Genomic DNA, 22,348 nt, shown 5'->3' with positions numbered 1-22,348 from the left:
CAGTATGGATTATTTCCATCTCCGGCAACGGCAGTCTCGGCAGTCTCGAGGCGGGCTCTGCCCCTGGGTTTTGTGACACAGCCTGCTCGAGAGGCTTCCTGCTGCTAGAGTTCCTGCTCTGCCAGGGCTCAGCAGGTGGCCGAGCTGGGTTTTCTCTCTTTCACGTGAAATTGCTCTGCTTGTTTGGGTTTAAATCTCTGGCCCCAGCACTTCATTAGATGAGCTATTTTGGTCTCATTTCCATTGAGGGGTGCTCTTTTTTTTTTTTTTTACCCTCCCACCATGGGATATTTTTAAAGAAAGAAAATGAATGGAGCAGAAGAGAATTCCTGAGGACACATTTCAAAATGCATTTCATCTATTTAAATTGTTATTATCCAGAGAGAGGGCTGGGATCCCCCTGCCCCCACTCCAAGCTTGCAGGAAAGGAGGTGGTGGAGGAGTTGGACTAAAAAAAAATTTTAACTACACTAATCTGATTCATGAATCGTATGACAGGCTGGGAATTTGGGGCAGGGGTCACCATCAATCGGATTCTCCCTTCCTTGGGCCTGCCATGTATGGATGTCTGGGGAGAGTTGGGTGAGAAGGAGAGGACAGGAGGAAGCCTGGGGCTTCCAGGACCATCAGACTCTACATCCCTGCTTTCCTCATTCACAACCCCCACCCCCCACACTGTGCCAAATCAGTGTGTGAGCACAGGCTCCCACCCCTTCTAAACAGCAGCTGCCACCGCCAACACCAGACGGGGTCCAGAACCGCGGACGTCAATACCATACCTGGGCCAATGGAGTAACGAAAAGACCTGGGGCTGGAGTCAAGGTCAGTACACGTCAGCTTGAAATTTTGAATATTTGTGCCAACTTTCAGATCCACTGGGATGGCCAGGAAATACGAGTTTGGAGTACAAATTGGCTTTTCATCATTTTCTTCAAGGATGTTCACAGTAACCTAAGAGCAGCAAGAAAGTGGCCTTTATTGAGCGCGTCTCACTGAGTCCTTACTGTGTGCCGGGCACTGGACTGAGCGCTTGTTGCAAACTAATGGGGCTTAACCTTCCCCAAGACAGATAATATGATTATTTCCACTTTAAAGATGCGGAAGCTGAGGCTTAGGGAGATGAGGTAATTAACCTAAGGCCATTCAGCTAGAATTAGATCTCAGGTCTGTCCTACTCCAAGTCCTATGCTGTTAACTGCTATACTGTGTGTACATGTGTTATGTACCTGCATGTGTGCCTAATATATGTATACATCCACACGCCCCCTCACACACACATGTGTGCACCTAGACACATGGGCGCATCCCCAGATGATACTGAGTTGTCTTTCCAGTAAGGGCGATGGATTAACTGTGACCTCCCTGTGCTACCTGCCCTTGTTATTTGGAAATTCTCTTTAACCTTGGAAGATAGAGCAGGGGCTCTTAGCGCTGGCTCTACTTTCTCTGGCCCACGCCAGACCAGATGAATAGGACTCCCTGGAGGGTGGGGCCCAGGTCGGTTTTTTTATGTTCCTCAGCTGATTTTAATATGCAGCCAGGGTTGAGAACCCCTAGCCTAGAAAGAGCCGACCTGGCTCAGCCAAGTCTCCTCTGTGACCCGGCTATCAGTCCTACACTGAGCTGGTGGCGCTGGCCTGGCACGAGCAGGGACCGGCCTGTTCTCTTTCATCGCCGTCTTTTGTGCCTGCTGAATTGGAATATGGACTGGGACGCCTGCCAGCATGCAATCATGGAATGTCAGCCCTGAAAGGGATTTATGTCATCCTCACCCTTTTTAAAAGCTTATGAATTTTTGAGTCGTATTCATTCTACCTTTGAAATTTGGGGATTTCAGCTATTTCTGAGCCCAGGAATAAATTGAAATGTTCTCTCTTGTTAGGTCCCAAAGTGGACCCCATTCATTCCTCTCAAAAACCCAGCCTAACAAACAGGACAATTATCTTCAACTTAGCACATCTCTTCCTCAGCGAGCAATGCCGAGCCTCACACATCATTAAAACCATCGTCCCACTAATTCAAAGCAAGTCACCAGAGGAGCTGGACTATTCAGGCTTTGAGTGATGAGGTGACTCTCCATGAGAGCGAGAGAAATCGGGGTACAAAGATAAGCATTGCTCGGACCCCCTTGGAAAATTGGGATCAAAGTTGAGAAATGAACTCGGTCTCCTGACTCTGAACCAGTCATTTGCTCTATCACATAGGGCTGTCTGCCACTAGTTCATTTTGCCTTCTGCTTTTTCAATTTACTAACAGGAAAGACCAAGACATAGTTCCCTCTTTGCGGCCATCATATTACTGTCAAAAGTCCTAATCCCTCTTTGTGGCCACTGTATTACTGTCAAAAGTCCTAACCACTGACAGCACAGACCTGTTAAACCCTGGCTGCTCACAGTACGGCCAGGGACCAGTGCATGGGCACTGCTCAGAAGCATGTTAGAAATGCAGGTTCTCAGGCTCCACTCAGAAATGCATTTAACCAGATTCTCAACATCAGAGGTTGCAAAGCAATATAGCCCTGTGGCAAGCCAGATCTTTGTAAGACCTGTCCCACCCGGCATGACGGGGGTAGGGTAGGAACAGGCTACAACTGCAGGGAGCGATTGCATAACTGCAGCCCACCTTGGAAGCAAAGGGGGATTTAAAGCAGCAGGAGGAAGCTTGTCTCTCAGAGTGGCTGTCAATCTCAGTGCCCCTCCCAGTCACCCACAAACATGGGCTTAGAGATGTCATTCTATTTCCTGGCACTGTTATGTGTGTCCGATTGTGCTGTCCGGGACCACCAGCCATTTCTGGTCATGTCTGCAGGATGTGCCTTGTTAAGCATCCTTTTTTTTTTTTTTTTTTTTTTTTTTTTGACCACACCCTCAACACATGGAAGTTCCTGGGCTAGGGATTGAACCGGAACCACAGAAGCGGCCACACTGAATCCTTTAACTGCTAGGACACCAGGAACGTCCTAAGATTCCTTATTGCTACTGCTGCCCCTGGAGGGTGCCAGGGTGACCTGAAGTCAACCAGTCAGGCTGGTGGGAACACACCAGACAGCCCCACTCACAGTGACCGAGCTGCTGTCCTCGCTGTTGGTGGCCTGGACTCTGAGAATGTGGACGGGGCTTGTTTCATAGTCTGCTTTAGTCACCAGCTGGAGTTCTCCCGTTTGGGGATTAATCCAAAATATGTTTGGGTACTGCAGGCTGGCCCCTCCAGTAGAGATGGAGTATACGATGTCACCCTGGGGGAGGTCTTTATCTGTCGCATGCACCTGTCCAATCCGGGTTCTAGCTGGAAGAAGAAAGTACCTGAGATGAGTCCTGCTTTGGGGGTGAAGGGAGGAGCCAGGAGCAGACATTCTCAGTGCCATGGGCAGAGGGACTTTTGGAGGCCTCTGGGCTATTCAAACCCTGTGTGTTTTACATCTTCAATTCTATTCAAGTCAAACTGTGCTAAGGACTGCCACTAGGTAACTGGCCGTATGATTCAAGCAGTACTGTGATGTCAAAGACAATTCAGGTCTTTATAGAGGCTCCAAGCACGCCCGTTATTATACGATCACGACACTGCAAAGAACATCTTCACACATACGTCTCTCTGTAGCAAGGTTGTCTAAAATCTTTTGTATTTGTCAAATTTTCCATAAGGAGCATGGGCAGCTCTTATAAACAGGATGAAAAAAATAATTTGCAACAGGATGATTACAGGGTATTTTTGATTTTTAAAAATTTTTATTTATGTATGTATTTATTTATTTATTATCTTTTGTCTTTTTTGGGCCGTGCCCACAGCCTGTGGAGGTTCCCAGGCTAGGGGTCAAATCGGAGCTGCAGCTGCCAGCCTACACCACGGCCACAGCAATTCAGGATCTGAGCCTTGTCTGCGACCTACACCACAGCTCACAGCAAGGCCAGATCCTTAACCCACTGAGCAAGGCCAGGGATCGAACCCGCAACCTCATGATGCCACTCAGATTCGCTGACCCCTGAGCCATGACGGGAACTCCTGATTTTTGATTTTTAAATCCTGTTTCATGTTGCTTATTTTACACATCCTGTTGGTGGGGCTGCTGGAATTCTGGCTTGATTGTTTTATAGAAGTTCTTCCTCGTAAATTATACTCCTCAAGGGCAGAACCTCTTCTTATTCTACTATATAGGCCAGCACCAAGTGCTTGGCCCAACGTAGGTGATTAATAATTGTCAAAAGATCTGTGAATTCATAAAAAGCCTATTCCTGCTGCAGTTGTTATTGAGGGATATTGGCATAAGGAATTAAAAGCACTTTCTTGAGACCTTCTTTTTTTATTTTTTTATTTTTTATTTTGTCTTTGCCTTTTCTAGGGCCATACCTGTGGCATATGGAGGTTCCCAGGCTAGGGGTCTAATCGGAGCTGTAGCTGCCGGCCTACACCAGAGCCACAGCAATGCCAGATCCAAGCTGTGTCTGCGACCCACACCACAGCTCACAGCAACACCGGATCCTTAACCCACTGAGCAAGGCCAGGGATCAAATTGACACCTCATGGTTCCTAGTCGGATTCGTTAACCACTGAGCCACAGTGGGAACTCCCGGTCCCTCTTTTTGTGTTTGATGTAAAACGCAATGCCAGGGGCGTTCCCGTCATGGCTCAGCAGTAACGAACCTGACTAGTATCCTTGAGGATGCAGGTTCGATCCCTGGCCTCGCTCAGTGGTTTAAGGATCCGGCATTGCCATGAGCTGTGGTATAGGTCGCAGAGGTGGCTCAGATCCCGCATTGCTGTGGCTGTGGTGTAGGCTGGCAGTCAAAGCTCCCATTCGACCCCTAGCCTGGGAACTTCCATATGCTGCAAGTGTGGCCCTAAAAAGCAAAAAAAAAAAAAAAAAAATTAAAAAAAAATGTAATGTCAGGAAATGGAGCTCATCATAAAGAGAGACTATGAATTGGAGAGGAAGTCATTTCGGAGGGAGAGTCTGGGGTTTGTTTGGTTTTTAGTGTAGAAGTATCCATGATCAATGGCTCAGAGGCTGTGATTTTACCAGAGTTAAAGGTACCGCCTTCAAACTGGGAGAAATGGGGAGAAACCGAGCTGGAAGTGGGGAAGAGTCTGCAGGCAGAAATCAAGGCATCTTGAAGGGTGAAAAAGCAGCCTCCAGGGAATCCTACCAAGGACCAGAGAAGGCGTCATTTGTTTTCAAATGAAAGAAATCTAGAAATGGGAAGCCTCCTCTCAATTTTTAATTTCAATCTCTGAGCGAGCTGAGTAGAAATCAGTGGAGACCATGGGAAATTTAGGCTGCAAAGGAGAGAATTAGCGGAATCAGGCACCCAGACAAGGAGGCAATCAGGGGATTCAGAGAGATGCCATTTAAGCAACAGTTTCCACAATCTAGATTTCACCTGAAGGGCTCCTCAGCAGCGAGGACAATTTAGAAAGAAGAGATTCAGTAAACACAAATCAGCAGTGAGTGGGTGTGCACAGCTCCACAAGGGCCTCTGCAGGGAGCCTCCAAGGTCTGTGTCTTGTCTGTTCCTTATCTGTGCTTAAATTCTTTTTCTCTTTTTTTGGTGGTTAAGTTATTTTTAAAATAATTTTATTGGCATATATTTGACTTAACAAAGTTGTGTTAATTTTAGCCGCCCAACAAAGGACGTCAGTTATGCACATACATATATCCATTCCCTTTCAAATTCCCTTCCCATACTGGCCACTACAGAGCACTGAGTAAATGTTACCTGGGCTTAATTCTGACACAGCAAATACGTAGGACGGACTATCAAAGACAAGAGGAAATTCATTTTCTGGGCTTGTTAGGATATAAATGTAGATGTTATCTAAAAACGGAAATAGGAAAAAAAATTAAATCACAATACAGGCGTTGCTCATTCTGTTGCACTTCGCAGATACTGCGTTTTTTTTACAAATGGAAGGTTTGTGGGAACCCTGCATCGAGCAAGTCTATTGGCACCCTTTTTCAAATAGTATTTGCACTTCACGTCTTTGTGTCATGTTTTGGTAATTTTTGCAATACTTCAAACTTTTTCACTATTATTATATTGTTATGGTGACTTGTGATCAGTGATCCTTGGTGTTACTCTTGCAAAAAGATTACACCCTGCTAAAGATACAGATGAATTACACCCTGCTAAAGATACAGATGATGGATAGCATTTTTTTTTTTTAGCAATAAAGTAGTTTTAATTAAAGCATGTACTTTTTTAAAGACATAATGCTATTGCACACTTAGCAGACTACCGTATAGTATAAATAGAACTTTTTTTTTTAGAGCCACACTTGCAGCACATGGAGGTTCCCAGGCTAGGGGTCCAATCGGAGCTACAGCTGCTGGCCTACACCACAGCCACAGCAATGCCAGATCCGAGCCTCGTCTGCGACCTACACCACAGCTGACAGCAACGCCAGATCCTTAACCCACTGATCGAGGCCAGGGATCAAACCCACAACATCATGGTTCCTAGTCAGATTCGTTTCCGCTGCACCACCATGGGAACTCCTATAACTATAACTTTAGAGGAAACCCAGAAATGCATGTGACTTGCGTTATTGCTCTGTGCCCGAGCCAAAGAGTTTAAACTTGAACTTGACAGTTCTGGGGAGACTTGAGGGCTTTAAGCGAGGAAGTAATATGATGGCATGTGTGTTTCCTGAAAATCACTGTCAGAAATGTGGAGGATGCACTGGAAAGGGGCAAGGCTAAAGCAGGCAGAAAGATCCTTGAAAGACTCCTGGTGCTGTAATTCAGCTACGAAAGAGGGGGTTCTAGAGTGGTACTAGTGGGGTGGGGGAGGCAGAGTTGTGGGGGACAGCAGCAGATCCTTAATATTTTAATAGGTGACACAGAAGAAAGGACTTGGAGAGTGATTGCATATGCTTGGTGGAGGACTGGAGAAGGCTGGGCTGATTCCCAGGTGTCTGGGTTTTTGGAAGTCTCCTTTTGAACACGCATACATACCTGTCCTAAGACCAAGTATTGCTTAGCATGGTTTAGTCATTGTTACGCAAGGAGGATATTTCATGAGATAAATCAAAATGATACTTGCTTTTATAGTAAGGAGGGGCAACATCTTGCACCTGGATTATCACAGTGTATTTATTGCCGGCTGCTAGATTACTTGGATTTTCATAATCTAGGTCACCGATCAACTGGATTAAGAGAGAGAGAGCGAAATACATAGAATAAACAATCCTTTTAATTGAACGGACAAAGACATTTTCATATACTGTTAGTGGACATGTACATTGCAAAACCTTTCTGAAGAGCATTTTTTCCCACATGAGGAACTTTAAAAAGTTAAGGCCGTACCTTTGCTCACTGCTAGAGAACTTATCCAAAAGAATTTACCAGCAAAGGAAATCAGGGTTTAAAGATGTTCATCAAGCACCATTGCCCTGCCTACTTCAGGGAAGTCAGAGTTCCCGCTGTGGTGCAGTGGATTAAGAATCCAATTGCAGGAGTTCCTGCTGTGATGCGGCAGAAACCAATGTGACTAGTATCCATGAGGATGCGGGTTCGATCCCTGGCCTCGCTCAGTGGGTCCGGGATCCAGCGTTGCCATTTGTTGTGGTGTAGATCACAGATGTGGCTCTGATCTGGCACTGCTGAAGCTGTGGCATTGGGCTGGCAGCTACCTCTTTGACTGGACCCCTTGCCTGGGCACCTCCATATGCCATGAGTGGGGCCCTAAAAAGACAAAAGATGCTTATGCACATATGTATAGACTAGACATAAAAACTATGCACAAGGAAGAAGACAGAAGGAAATATATCAAAATGTTAACAGTGATTATTACTGAATAGTAGTGCTTTTCTGTGTTCCCTACATTTTCTACGATGAACATATATTAATTTCTCAAACAGAAAAAAATAGATGTTATTTTTTATTGACACAACGAATAAAATCGGTATGGCTTTCTTGGGTTTGGAAGGTGGGAAAGGGGGTGGAAGGGACGATGTCTCGTGGGCTGCTTGTTCTTCTCCCTGAGGCTTTATCTCTGATGCAAAGACACCCCCTCATCAAGGCCACCCTTCTCCAAGAGCCCCACCCACCTTCTGCACTGCCCTTCTAGCCCTCTCCCCATTCCCCGCCGCCCTCCAGCGGGAACTCTGTCATTAAAGGTCTCACAGAGCTCATGGAGGCCTGCCTTTCATGCCCCAGTGGAGTGGCCCCTCTTTTTCTCATTCCCTTTGGGTCTCCAGTGGTTCTACAGTGTGGAATTTATTTACTTATTTTAAAAATTTATTTTTTTTTGTCTTTTTTTTTTTTTTGGCTATTTCTTGGGCCACTCCCATGGCATATGGAGATTCCCAGGCTAGGGGTCTAATCGGAGCCGTAGCCACCAGCCTACACCAGAGCCACAGCAACGTGTGATCCGAGCCACGTCTGCAATCTGCACCACAGCTCACGGCAACGCCAGATCGTCAATCCACTGAGCAAGGGCAGGGACCGAACCCGCAACCTCATGGTTCCTAGTCGGATTCGTTAACCACTGCGCCACGACGGGAACTCCTAAAAATTTATTTATTTTTATGGCTGTACCCTCGACATATGGAAGTTCCCGGGCTTGGGGTGGAATCGGAGCTGCAGCTGCCGGCCTGTGCTACAGCCACAGCAACACAGGACCCCAGCCATGTCTGCACCCTACACCACAGCTCACAGCAACGCCGGATCCTTAACCCACTGAGTGAGGCCAGGACCTGGCCCTGCTCTCTCACCTCATACCTCTGTGACCAGGAATAAGTGCTGAAATAAACAGAAGTGCTGGAACCCAGAGGGCACTGATGTGACGGTGGAGGCATGCTCACTAGGCACACAAATTGCAAACTGCGAGCTATGCAAGGAAGAATCCAGTCCTTAGCACCCAGGCATAACCACACATAACAAACACTTCCCGGAACTTGGGTAAAATAAAGAGCAAATGGGGAAAACAGAGTCACTATTAAGTTAGTTATAGTCACTCAGAGAGGGAGTTGCCTCGGAAATTTCTCTCCATGGGGCAGCAAAAGCACTCCGCATGTCAGCCCAGCTTCCCCCATGCCCTTTCAATGATGCAATGACCATTTACTGACCACAATTTTCCCAGAGCCAGCTGGATCCTGTAAAAATCTGCCGCTGCTCCCCACTCCAGATGGCGTGGTGAAGTTGAATTGGTTGTTTGGTGCTTCGCTGTCATCATCAAAGCAGAACTTGTTCAGGTCCAGAAGCAACGTCCCCTTGGCTGCTCTCTCAGGCACCATAATGCTGGCGAAAAGACACAACTCCATAGTTTCCCCAACAAATGGTGACCGAGTGTTCCTTCTAACATGGGCCCTGGGCGAGACACCCCAGCTTTCATTGCCCTTGAAAGCAAGTCCATGGTGACTGTAGTCCCCCCATCACTGGCATCCCCGCTCTGCCCTTGCCTCCTTTCAGACCATCCTTAACCCAGCAGCGGAGCATCCTGTGAAAAGGTTGTCAGATCACACCACTTGTCTGCCCCTAAATCCCCAAGAACTCCATTGCACTCAAAGTCCTGACTCTCATCTACAGGATCTTTCACGATGTGTGCCTAGCCCTACCCCTGCCCCGACTCCCACCCCAACCCTACCTTACCTGTCTGAACTCAGCTGCTAACTCTTCTTGTCCCCTCTACTTCAGATGCCCTGGCCTCCCAGTGCTCCTGGACACCCCGGGCTCTGGCCTCAGGGCCATTGCACTTACCATGCAGGGCTCTTCCCAGAAACATCCACTTGCACTTTCTTTAGTCTAATCAAATGGCACCTTCTCAGGTATCCCTGGCCACCCCATCTAAAATGTCAATGCCACCTGCCCATGGCTCCCTCTCCCATCCCTCCTTTTAGTTTTAATGTTTAGCGCTTACATTTTCCAACTTACTTATCCTGATTTTTTTCCTGCCCCCCAAATGTAAGCACCACCAGGGCGGGGATCCCTGCTTTGTTCTCAAGAAATTTTTGTTGGAATGAATAAATGGTAGCTTATGGGATTAGCACAGGAGTGAAGGCGAGTATAAGAGAAGTATGAATTCTGGCCCTGCCTGCAGGAGTGGATAATCTGGTTGGGGGAGATCCCTGTGCCCCTGTACCCTTCCCCTCCATACTTAGAGGCTTGGGAATTCCTCCACTCCTGTTCTTATGGGTTCTAAGTCTTGGAAGGACTTCCTGACACCACTCTAGCATTCATTCAGTAGAGGTTTACTAAGGGTCAAATTCAGAGTCCCAATCTTAGTTCACTACAGGAGCAGGGCAAAGAGCATGCAAATGAGTAAAGCTTCCCCCAAACTTGGAGCCATCTGGTCCAGCCCAGCTTGGAGACTCTGAGGAGGTATGGTTAACAACCCCCAGGCCTCAGTTCCTTGAAGGACTTCACGTGTCTCCAGGTTTCAGTTTTTCCGTGTATAAAATGGAAATAGTTTGCTTTTGCTAGATGACAAACCAGCCCAAAACCTAGTGGCTTAATACAACAGGTATTTATTCTTTCTTTTGGCTCTGGTCTGGTTCAGCAGGGCCTGGATGCTCCTGGCCTCACTCCTATGTCCAGTGGGAACGTGGGTGGCCTCAGCTTCATGTTGTTTCTCATCCTCCAGAAGGCTAGCTGGGCTCTTCTCATGGAGATCTCAGGTTTCCAAAAGTACAAGAGAGGACAAGTCCTAATGCACCCACTCCTTTCAGGCATCTGCTCTGCCATGTTTGTGAATGTTCCAGTGGCCAAAGCAATTCATCTGGTCAAGTCCAGATTCAATGAGTAGAAAGAGATACCCATCTCTTGATGGGAGGAAAGGCAAAATCACTGCAAAGCAGCATGTGTACAGGCAGAGAGGAATTTGTGTAGTTAGTATTTCTTTTTTTTCTTCTTTCTCTCCTTTTCTTTCCTTCCATACCCTACCTCAATCATGTTTTGCCTTGGGCAGAATTTTGTACAAAAATGTATTCTGTTGGAGTTTCTGTTGTGGCTCAGTGGGTTAAGAACCTAGTATACTGGAGAATGTAGGTTAGATCCCTGGCCTTACTCAGTGGGTTAAAGATCTGGTATTGCCATGAGCTCTGGTATAGGTCGCAGATGTGGCTCAGACCCCCTTTTGCAGTGGTATAGGCCAGCAGCTGCAGCTCTAATTCAACCCCTAGCCTGAGAACTTCCATATGCTGCAGGTGCCGCCTTAAAAACAAAACAACAACAACAAAAACAAAAACCAAACAACAACAACAACAACAAAAAAACCCAATTACTGTGGTTGTCATGAGGATGTGCCTGGAAGACCTTCAACCATGGAAACATAATTGACCACAGACCCCTGGCTGCTGGGCCCTGAAATGCATTGCTGTATTTGCAGTAAGGTCATGTGCCAATGACTGGAACAGACTCATTCCTGTCCCATGACAGCTGACTTTGGCTCTGGAACTCCCCGGTGTCATAGCCAAACCTTTCATGGACTGCACAGCAGACTAGAATATTCCCACCCACGCATCCTCCCTCCTTCCTTAGCTCAGATTAGACTTGTATGACTTGTATCTCGGTCTGATGACTCTCAGAGCCTAGTCTGGCCCTGTCTCCATCGTCACAGGCATTTCCACTATAAAAGCCTTGCACTCTTAATCCGGTCTTGGCATCTTGTTCTCAGGGCATTGAGACTAATGTGTTAAATTCTCTAGTCCTCTGCAGCTAACTTATGCTCCTTTCCACCTTCCATGCAGCTCTTCATGACAGCTAAAATGGGCTCAGAGCTCAGCAAACATGGAGCTCAGTCTGATGGCAAGGATGGTCCTGGGCTGCCGAGAATAACTGGACTTGCTCTCAGGAAAGCAGTCCTTCCGACAGGTGTGACTTGAATCTCCACTGGCAGAGATTCCCTCTGTGTCCAGCAGAATTGGAGGCATTTCCAGGCATTTCCATTCCTGCCTTGATTGCACTGGGTCATGGTTTACTCATCAGTACTTTAGAACAGATACTGTTTGTTAAATACCAACTTTGTGTGGTGTCACACCAAACACTTTAAAATCTCTTTCTCTCAGCCCCTTAACGCCAAGAGGTTTGCATCCTTGTCCCCATTTTACAGATGAAGAAAGACTGGTTCAGAGTGGTTTCAAGACCTGTCCCACAAAGCTGATGCATCCAGGCTCTGTTCTCTATTGCAAGTGTTAAGAGTCACAGTGAATTTTACTTTGAGTTCCATCAATGACTCTCCAGGCCCACAAAAGAGAGTCAGGGGATCAGAGCCTTGATTCTAAAACTGCAGAAGCCGGGAAGTTGCATCATCCAAAGAATCCGGGGTCCTAAGACCAGATATTTCACGCCCTCCACAAGAGGCCTCTACACATGGCCCTGAGGGGCCGCCTGGCATGATCTTTACATTCTCTCCTGCCACTTGGTATTTTTCCCCTAAAGGCTTAACTCGGAAAAACCACTCCCCCTCATTCATCAATCCCTGCCTCAAAGGCGGGCTGCCCTTGCTCCCAGCCATCTGACCAGGGTCCCCTCCCCACACAGTGGTGACAGGCCCAGCCGCCTTCTGAGACACCGACCTCCTCCCTCCTCTGCCTCTGGCTCACAAACAGCTTGCAAAGCGCTTTCAGCCAAGCGCCTGACAATTTACAACCAGAGCGAGGCTGTCACGGTGCCTTTGATGCCTCCATCGGGGCCCTGGGCTCATTCATCACCAGCCTGGGAAAGCCGCTGGGGTGGTTTCTATCTCTGGGCTGCATGGACCCACAGGGTGGTGAGGGACCCGGGGGACCCTGGCACAGAGCCACCTGCCTCCTCAGATCCACTGGGTGCTGGGGCCCTCCCAGCCCTCCCACCCTCTTCTGCCTGCTCCCTCAAACTCCCCTGGAAGGACTGTGCCAAAAGCCCTGAAGATGGAATAAATATTCAGGGGTGAGGATTCGGAGCCCTGTGGTAGCATGGGGGTTCTGTCCTTTGGTTGGGTTTTGACACCCCTGTACTTCCTCCTAGGCATGGGAATGGAAGATGCTTCTGGGGTTCCAGGGCAGAGCGAGACATGAGAATCATGCTAAGGACAGGAGGATTGTGGGCGTTGCAGGTCAGGGGTTCCCAGCAAATGAGTATGTAAATGAGGCTGGGGTTCGGGAGTAGAAACTTCCACTTCCAGGACTGGGGAGGAAGGACCCCTTTTGCTGCCCCTCCTCACACCTTGGCTTTCACAGGATGAAAGTTCCCCTGGCTGGAAAAGCCCAGAGCCCTCCTGGATTGGTGTGTAGAGCTACCTTAACTAATAAATACAACTGGTTCAGTTGCTGGCTGGCATTGACCTTCAAGGCTCATTTGGACAGACGATCAAGAGCAGGACCCTGCAAGGGCTGGCCTGAAGAGTCTAGGCTATTCAAAAGGTGATTTTTACCAGCTAATATGGAATGCAGTCTACAAACTGTCATCCTACACATCCAGGGACTCTGGACCCATGGGAAGCCACAGTACACACTCCTCGGAAATGGCACTGAGAGGAGAAAATTGACCAGGAAGGCTGGCAAGAGCACAGTCTCCTCCAGTCTTTGATATTCAGAGTTCTTACTCTTCAACCTTGTTTCCCACCTCTCAGGGCAGAAGAACAAAGAAGACCAGCAGGAGAGTCTAGAAGGGCAGGGCAGGAGGAGAAGAATTTCCCAAGATGCGCTAGAGCCACCCAAGAGCCCTAGCATGATTGAGATGTTCACAGACAGGGCAAGTGTGACTCTGTATCATCTCTATTCCATGCCAGGGCCCAGATTTCTCTTAGCAGAGGTGGGTTTGATTTATGCGGAAAGTGGTGTGGAAGTCACAGTCCTAGCTATCCATGACAACCGTTCCCCGCCATCAAACAGACTGGGGAGAGGGTTGGGGTAGGAGCCTAATACATGCTCAAGGGTGTTATTGACCTGATAGGGGCATCAGCAGGAAGCAGAAGGCAAATTAGGATAACTGTGGGAGGCTTTAGCGAAGGCACTGTTACAATGCGTATGCAGCATATGTGGAAACCTTAAAGGAAGGTGGACAATCTCAGGGCTAGGAAGAGTGGGCCTCCCTCTGCGATGCTGGCCCTGGAGGAGCCACAGAAGGGAGCAGTTCCTGAAACTGGAACCAGGGACAGAGAGTGCTGTGTGCAGAGTGCTGCCTTATGGGAACTGGGACCTCCAGAAGGTGGAGGAACTCGTCCAGCTGACAGGGTGGGAGCCAGGGGATAAATACCCTGACTTCTCTCTTCCCCTCATTCCAGGGCTTCCCAAGGGCCAACCAGAAGCTGCAGGACAAGGGAGCAGTTGTTATCTATGGAGGTCAGCCTTCTGGGGGCACAGAGCAGGGAGGGAGAGGCTGGGGGCTGGATCTGAAGAGGCAAGAAGGGTGTATCCAGAGCAGGTGTGGTATACCCTATTGGGTTGGTTGGTTGGCTGGTTGGTTGGGGTTTTTTGTTTGTTTGTTTTTTGTTTTTTGGTCTTTTTAGGGCCGCGCCCACAGCATATGGAGGTTCCCAGGCTAGGGGTCAAATCAGAGCTGTAGCTACTGGCCTACACCACAGCAACACCAGATACGATCGAGCTGCATCTGTTACCTACACCATAGCTCACAGCAATGCCAGATCCTTAACCTACCGAGCGAGGCCAGGGACCAAGCCTGCATCTTCATGGTGCTAGTCAGATTCATTTCCTCTGGGAACTCTGACTTAACTGTTTTGATACCAGACTCAAGGCCTCTTGAGTCATAGCATTATGCTGGGTGTGCCAGTGGTTAAAACAGGCAGCCACTGAAGAGCCTAATAAAGGCATTTGTATTTCTGATGCTTATCGTAGACAATCTTTGTCCAGGGTTCTTTGTTCTTTGCATGGCATACTATAGTATGCATTGGGTCCAAAGTCACCTTGAGCTTAAAAAGTAAGCCTGCAAAACCAGTCAAAGATAAACCCAGCAGGAGGCTTTCTCCCTGGGAACATCTGAAAATGAGACCAGCTCTGGTGTTCAGCCTGGCTCCAGACATTAGGTGCCCTCTCAGCAAGGGTCACCGAAGAGGTACCCTCCCCACACCCAGGAGGAACCACCTTCAGACTCCCAAGAAACTAGAGACTAGCTATTATGAAACCACGGAGATGAAGGAATTACTCATCTTGTGGCACTTACACAAAATAGTGGAAAGACAGTACTGTTTTCAAAAAGTGACATTAACCCAGAATCCCAAGGGACTTTATTTTAAACTAATGGTGAATAAATTGTGAGATAAAAAACAGGTCAAAATATCCAGAATAACTTGCATACCACTTTTATCTGCCTTTCTCCCCCTTTCCATTGCTTTTTGTTTATAGGCAATGAAATTGTATGGGGTGAATGAGACGCTTTGGGTAGTTTTAGGGAAACAGTTTGATATTCTTATTCCTGGTGGCATGTTTCTCTGGGAGCTTTTAGTTACTCATCCTAAGTCTCACATGTCTATTATAACGGCTAGCCAACAGCACCTGGTAGCAATAAATAAAGAAGGTACAGTCCAGAGAGGGTCTAATAAGTCCCCAGGGTACTTTTCACCAGCAGAGATGAACACTGAATGGAAGAGAGCAAACTAAAAGTATTATTTAACAGAGTAAGAAAGTGGAGAAGGAGGATTATAAAGAGGAAAAAAAATGGAAGAGAGGGAAGGAAAACCTCTCACCTAAAGGGACCGTTCAATCAACTTATTTTTTTTTATTTTTATTTTTTATTTTTTTGTCTTTTTGCCATTTCTTGGGCCGCTCCCGCGGCATATGGAGGTTCCCAGGCTAGGGGTCTAATCAGAGCTACAGCTGCTGGCCTACGCCAGAGCCACAGCAATGCAAGATCTGAGCCATGTCTGCGACCTACAGCACAGCTCACAGCAATACAAGATCCTTAACCCACTGAGCAAGGCCAGGGATCGAACCTGCAACCTCATGGTTCCTAGTCGGATTCGTAAACCACTGAGCCACAACGGGAACTCCAATCAACTTATTTGTATGGAGCCGTGTCCCCAGGACCCATGATTCTTCAGTTCTCCTCAGATTATTCCAGAGGAGCCGAGGACCCCCAAAGAAGGGGCATGCCCACACCTGGCTCAAGAGGCAAATACCTGAATGGTGCAGCCCCTGTGGAAAATAGTATGGAGGTTTCCCAAGAAACAAAAAAAGAGCTACCAGGTGACCCAGCAATTCCACTGCTGGGTATCTATCCAAAAAAACCAAAACACTAATTTGAAAAGATACATGCACCCTAGTGTTCACTGCAGCACTGTTCACTATAGCCAAGACGTGGAAGCAACCTAAGTGTCCGTCAACAGATGCACAGATAAAGAAGATATGGTACATACGTACAATGGAATATTACTCAGCCATACAGAAGAATGAAACTCTGTCATTTGCAATAACGTGGGTGGACTTGGAGGCCATTATGCTAAGTGAAATAAATCAGAGAAAGACAAATATTGTATGACATCACTTATATGCGGTTTCTAAAAAAATGCAAAAAACTGGAATTCCTGCTGTGGTGCAGTGGTTTAAGAATCCGACAACATTGGCTCTGGTCGCTGAGGAGGCACAGGTTCCATCTCTGGCCCAGGAATTTCCATATGCCACAGGTGTGGCCATAAAAACAGAAACAAAAACACATATAACATAAAAGAAGCAGACTTACAGATAGAGAGCACAACCTGGTGGGGGGTGGGGGATATCAGGGTGGGGGAGGGGAGGCACAAACTATTGGATGCAAGATAGGCTCAAGCATGTATTGTACAACAGGGAGGTATTGCCAACATTTTATTTCATTTTTTTTCTTTTGGTCCTTTTGTCTTTTCAGGGCTGCACTGCGGCATATTCAAGTTCCCAGGCTAGGGGTCCAATCAGTGCTGTAGCCACAGGCCTACACCACAGCCACAGCAGTGTGGGATCCGAGCTGCATCTGCGACCTACACCACAGCTCACAGCAAGGCCAGATCCTTAACCCACTGAGCGAGGCCGGGATCCAACCCACGTCCTCGTGGATGCTAGTCGGGTCTGCTAACCGCTGAGCCATGATGGGAACGCCCCAATATTTTATAATAACCAAGTGGAATGTAGTCTTTTTAAATGGTATAAAGATAAAAAATAATTTAAAAACTAAAAAAAATATATTTTTAAAGAAGGCGAATACCTGAAGGTGAACTTGGTACACGTCGAGGGATTATCATTAATGTCTTCCACGATGAAGGTTATCTGCTTGCGATTCTCCTGGCCCCCAAAGGGTCTGTCCCTCACCAGAACCTCCAGAGAAATGGCGGGATTTTGTCTCAATTCGCCTGCATCTCGGTTTAGCCTGCGGGCCACATGGATGGTCCCAGTCACTGAGAAGGCAAAGGTCAGAATGTAGCACTTTAGAGAGAAATGAAGCGTCAAGGGCAGACAGAGACTTGCAGTAAATGGGAAAAGAACATGCTGATATGAGGAATGGCTTACAAAGGGAATATCCTCTATACAAATATATTTTGTAAAAAAAAAAAATAGTGTAAGTCCCTATCTTGGACATTTTGGGCTGCCTGGACTGATCCTTCCAGAATTTTTCACCTCATCCTTCAGAGCTGGGCCCCTGGCAGCTGTCCTTGCCCATAGTTGACTAGACTGGTAGACAGCTGACTCCAGCCTGACCCCCTGGGTTCTCTCACTGGAGAACCTGTAACTGGGAGATGCGAGGCAGGTTACTAGAGAAAATACAGGCAAGAGGCCGGCATCCTAGCTGCCAAGGTCGCTGAGCCGCGCTGCTCCCGTCCTGTGCCCTCATGGTCCCATTCTTTCTCATGAGATAGGATCCTGTTGATAGGTGTCTCCTACTTTTTTTTCTTTTGCTTAGTTTGGCTTGCTTTAGTTTCTGTTACTTGCAACCAAAGAGTCTTTATAAATATACTCTAAAACTAACCCCACTGTATTTGTTAAAAATTCAGTTTGCGATACTGAAGTGAACAGAATTCTAAACCATGCTCAGGAGAGTGAGGTCTTGGATGACAGACAGCCCGCTGAGGCGTTCGGGGGTAGAACACGATCACTGCCTTTGCCTGCCTCTCCTGGAAACAGGTAACCTTTGCCCTAAAGCCTATGCAATGAATAGCACATTATCTTTTCTGGGATTGTCCAATGCTGGCTTCTGCAAAAGCACTATGTAAAGTGAAGTCTTGTTTGGTGATGTGACAGGAACTTATGAGGTGGAATGGTTCTAGACAGGCTCTGGAGTCAGGCAGCTTTGGCTTGTATCTCTGCTTCACAACGTGCTATGAGACCTTGGACAAGTTACTTAACCTGTCTGAGTATCTCTCGAGGCCTTAGTTTCCTCATCTGTAAAATGGGGATGATGATAGTGGGCTGAGTACTTAAGAAGGGATGCTTGTGGATCACTCAGCATCCTGCCTGGTATGGCGATGACAGGAAGTGGAGACTCTCCTCTGCACCAAGATGAGACAACAGCTCCCAGGAAGCCGGCAGATTGATCTAGATCGAGGCTATCCAATACCATAACCACGTGCGACATGTGGCTCTTTAGCACATGAAATGTCACTAGTCCAAATTGAGATATGCAGTAAGGATAACATACACAACAGATTTCAAAGACTTGGCACGAACAGTAATAATGTAAAATATCTCGTGAATAACTTTATTTTCGTTGAAGTATAGTTGATTTACAATATTGTATTAATTTCTGCTGCACAGCAAAGTGATTCAGTTATGTATACATACACACACACACACACACACACACACATTCTTTTTTGTATTCTTTTCCACTACGGTTTATCATAGGACATTGAATATATTTCCCTGTGCTGTACAGTAGGATCTTGTTGTTTATCCTCTCCATATATCATAACTTACATCTGTTAACTCCAACCTCCCACTCCACCCCTTCCCCAATCCACTCTCCCTTGGCAACCACAAGTCTGTTCTCTTTATCTGTGAGTCTGTTTCTGTCCCATAGATATGTTCATTTGTGTCATATTTTAGATGCCACATATAAGTGATTTCATATGGTATTTGTCTTTCTCTTTTTGACTTATTTCATTTAGTATGATAATCTCTAGTTGCATCCATATTGCTGCCAATGGCATTATTTCATTCTTTTTTATGGCTAAGTAGTATTCCATTGTGTATATGTACCACATCTTCTTTATCCATTCCTCTATCAATTGGCATTTAGGTTGTTTCCATGTCTTTGCTATTGTGAATAATATGGCAATGAACATTGGGGTGCATGTATCTTTTTGAATTATGGTCTTCTCTGGATAGATGCCCAGGAGTGGGATTGCTAGATCATACGGTGATTCTATTTCAGTTTTTTGAGGAATCGCCATACTGTTTTCCACAGTGGCTGCACCAACTTAAATTCACACCAACAATGTAAGAGGATTCCCTTTTCTCCACATCCTCTCCAGCATTTGTTATTTGTAGACTTTTTAATGATGGCCAGTCCGACTGGTGTAGGTGTTACCTCATTGAAGTTTTGATTTGCATTTCTTCATTAGTAACTTTAAACTATTAATTACAAGTTAAAATAATAATATTTTGGATACATTGGGTTAAATAAAATATCTTGTTAAAATTAATTTTACCACCCTCCTGCACTGTTGGTGGGAATGTAAATTGGTACAACCACCATGGAAAATAGTATGGAGGTACCTTGGAAAATGATACATAGAACTACCTACCATATAACCCAGGAATCCCACTCTTGGGCGTATATCTGGACAAAACTTTCCTTGAAAAAGACACATGCACCCACATGTTCATTGCAGCACTATTTGCAATAGCCAAGACATGGAAACGACCTAAATGTCCATTGACAGATGATTGGATTAAGAAGATGTGGTATATATACACGATGGAATACTATTCAGCCATAAAAAAGAACAAACAAAATAATGCCATTCTCAGCAACGTGGATGGAACTAGAGACTCTCATACTAAGTGAAGTAAGTCAGAAAGATAAATACCATATGATATCACTTATATCTGGATTCTAATATACAGCAGAAATGAACCTTTCCACAGAAAAGAAAATCATGACATGGACAAGTCATGGAGACCAGACTTGTGGTTGCCAAGGAGACAGGGGGGAGTGGGATGGACTGGGATTTTGAGCTAATAGATGCAAACTATTGCCTTTGAAATGGATAAGCAGTGGGATCCTGCTGTGTAGCACTGGGAACTATGTCTAGTCACTTGTGATGGAGCATGATAATGTGAGAAAAAAATGAATGTATACATGTATGTGTCACCTTGCTGTGCAGTAGAAAATTGACAGAACACTTGTAAACCAGCTATAATGGAAAAATTAAAAAATCATTATACAAAAATTAATTTTTCCTGTTTCTTTCTACTTTTTGTGGCCACTAGAGACTTTAGAACTACATATGTGGTCTCCACTCTATTTCTCTTGAATGGCACTGGTCTGGCTCCTCAGTTCAGAAGACCTCAAGGTACCCTCAGGAAAGTGAACTCATCCATCCTTAGATGCCTACCTGTCCCAAAGGTGAAGTGGTGATACAGCTGTTGACATTGGGCACTGTTCAGTCCTCAAGACCTAGGCCAACTGCTTTTTTTTTTTTTTTTTTTTAATGGCCATACCTGTGGCATATGGAAGTTCCTAGGTTAGGGATGAATCTGAGCTGCTGGATCCTTTAACCCACTGGGCTGGGTTGGGAATCAAACCTGTACCTACACAGCGACTTAAATCACTGCAGTTAGATTCTTTACCCATTGCACCACAGTGGGAACTCCCCAACAGCTTTTTTTTTTTTTTTTTTTTTTGGCTTTGCCCATGGCAAGCTCAAGTTCCTGGGCTAGGGGTTGAACCAGTGCCACAGCAGTGATAATGCCAGATCCTTAGCCTACTGAACCACCAAGGAACTCCTATGCCAACAGCTTTTTTTTTTTTTTTTTTTTTTTTTGCTTTTTTAGGACCACACCTGGGGCATATGGAAGTTCCCAGGCTAGGGGGTCGAATCGGAGCTGCAGCTGCCAGCCTACGCCACAGCCACAGTAACATGGGATCCGAGCCACACCTGGGACCTACACCACAGCTCACAGCAATGCCAGATCCTTAATCCACTGAGCGAGGCAGGGATGGAACCCACATCCTCATGGATCCTAGTCGGATTCATTTCTGCTGTGCCACAACAGGAGCTCCCAGAGCCACGACGGGAACTCCCCCAACTGCTTTTAATGCACCTGTCACTCTGGTAACTTCTGATACTCTAGACAGAAAGGCACGCCCCAGACCAGAAGATGTAATAACTGTTTGTAAAACAATCCAAGTGGCTAAATTAGAGAACGCACAGGGTGCGTGTGTCTGACTTACACTGATTGATCATGAAATAGCTGTTAACAGTAGTGATGCTGTAGAGGAGGAAGCTGGTAAAGCCTTTATCATCAGGGTCCTCGGCTGTGATATTGGCCACGATGGTTCCTGGACCCAGCTCCTCAGGAATCCTATACACTCGCCTTGGGCTGGAACAGAAAGACAGCAGACACAGCTAATTTTCAGGGGCACGGGAGAGGTGGGTATTTTGGTTAGTGCTAAATATAGCACTGAGCTGTTGGAGTTGCATCCACATGTTCAGGAGGGAGAACGGAGCAGCTGAAGGGAGGGGTGACTGGCTTTTGTATTTCCAAAGATCACATCCCCGTGGAAGCCACGGAAGTGCCCTGCGGTGATGGCAACGATTTATGTCGGCCACAGCCTCTGACTCCACGCAGCCCTGATGCCATTTCGGATCGCTTAGGCATTAACATCTTTTAAAATAAGGATAGTTGGCCTGTCCAGCCATCTTCTTTTCTCCCAATTCATGTGCAAAAGTTCCCTGATCTCTTTTAAAAATTCCTCTGGCTACAGTATTCCGAACTATGGGTTCCTGACTGCCATCCCCTGGCTGCCACCAGAAGCCGAATGAATTGAACTGTCTCCATTCCCGTGCTTCCACTCACTTTTGCCTCTCCCCCGCCCCTCCTTCCTTCCTTCGTTTCCTTGTTCCCTCCTCTCTCTTCCTCCCTCCCTCTCACTTTCTCTTTTTCCTTCTTTCCCTTGCTTTTTTTTTTTTTTTTTTTTTTTTTTTGCATGAGAAGGTAGAAATTCACACAGAACGTGTGCACCTTTCCAGTTGCATTGTGCTAATCAGGTCAGCTCTCTGAAGGGAGAAATGACCCCCTCCTCCCCCTGCAGAAGCCAAGGTCAATGCCCTGCCCTCCAAGGATGCCTTCTTACATGGTAACTCCAAATCACCAGCATACCCACCTTCCTCATACCTCAGCTGCTTTGGAAAAGGCTCATAATAAGACAGAGAGGCTGGAAGTTTTAACTACACAACTTGCATAAATTGAGTAATTTTGAATGCACCACGGGAGGCTTATCATTTAA

The 22,348-nt window shown here is 46.5% G+C and overlaps 2 protein-coding genes across 6 annotated transcripts in view; one reads left to right on the top strand and one right to left on the bottom strand.

Annotated features, from left to right (window-relative positions):
- The window catches only part of ATXN7L1 (ataxin 7 like 1), a 461,024-nt gene that overhangs the window by 43,810 nt on the left and 394,866 nt on the right, over window positions 1-22,348 (top strand). The gene's annotated exons all lie outside the window — the stretch shown is intronic.
- Window positions 1-22,348, bottom strand: part of CDHR3 (cadherin related family member 3) — a 71,234-nt gene that overhangs the window by 11,869 nt on the left and 37,017 nt on the right. The window contains exons 7-13 of the mRNA XM_013979834.2: window positions 21,293-21,441; window positions 17,105-17,294; window positions 9,064-9,235; window positions 7,038-7,140; window positions 5,712-5,810; window positions 3,059-3,285; window positions 780-951 (exon numbers count right to left, since the gene is read on the bottom strand). Of these exons, the coding sequence (XP_013835288.2) occupies window positions 780-951; window positions 3,059-3,285; window positions 5,712-5,810; window positions 7,038-7,140; window positions 9,064-9,235; window positions 17,105-17,294; window positions 21,293-21,441 (1,112 nt within the window). The remainder of the gene's footprint in view (window positions 1-779; window positions 952-3,058; window positions 3,286-5,711; window positions 5,811-7,037; window positions 7,141-9,063; window positions 9,236-17,104; window positions 17,295-21,292; window positions 21,442-22,348) is intronic.

Source organism: Sus scrofa, chromosome 9 (assembly GCF_000003025.6).
Source record: "Sus scrofa isolate TJ Tabasco breed Duroc chromosome 9, Sscrofa11.1, whole genome shotgun sequence".
Lineage (NCBI taxonomy): Eukaryota > Metazoa > Chordata > Mammalia > Artiodactyla > Suidae > Sus > Sus scrofa.
This window is presented reverse-complemented; position numbering and strand designations above follow the sequence as displayed.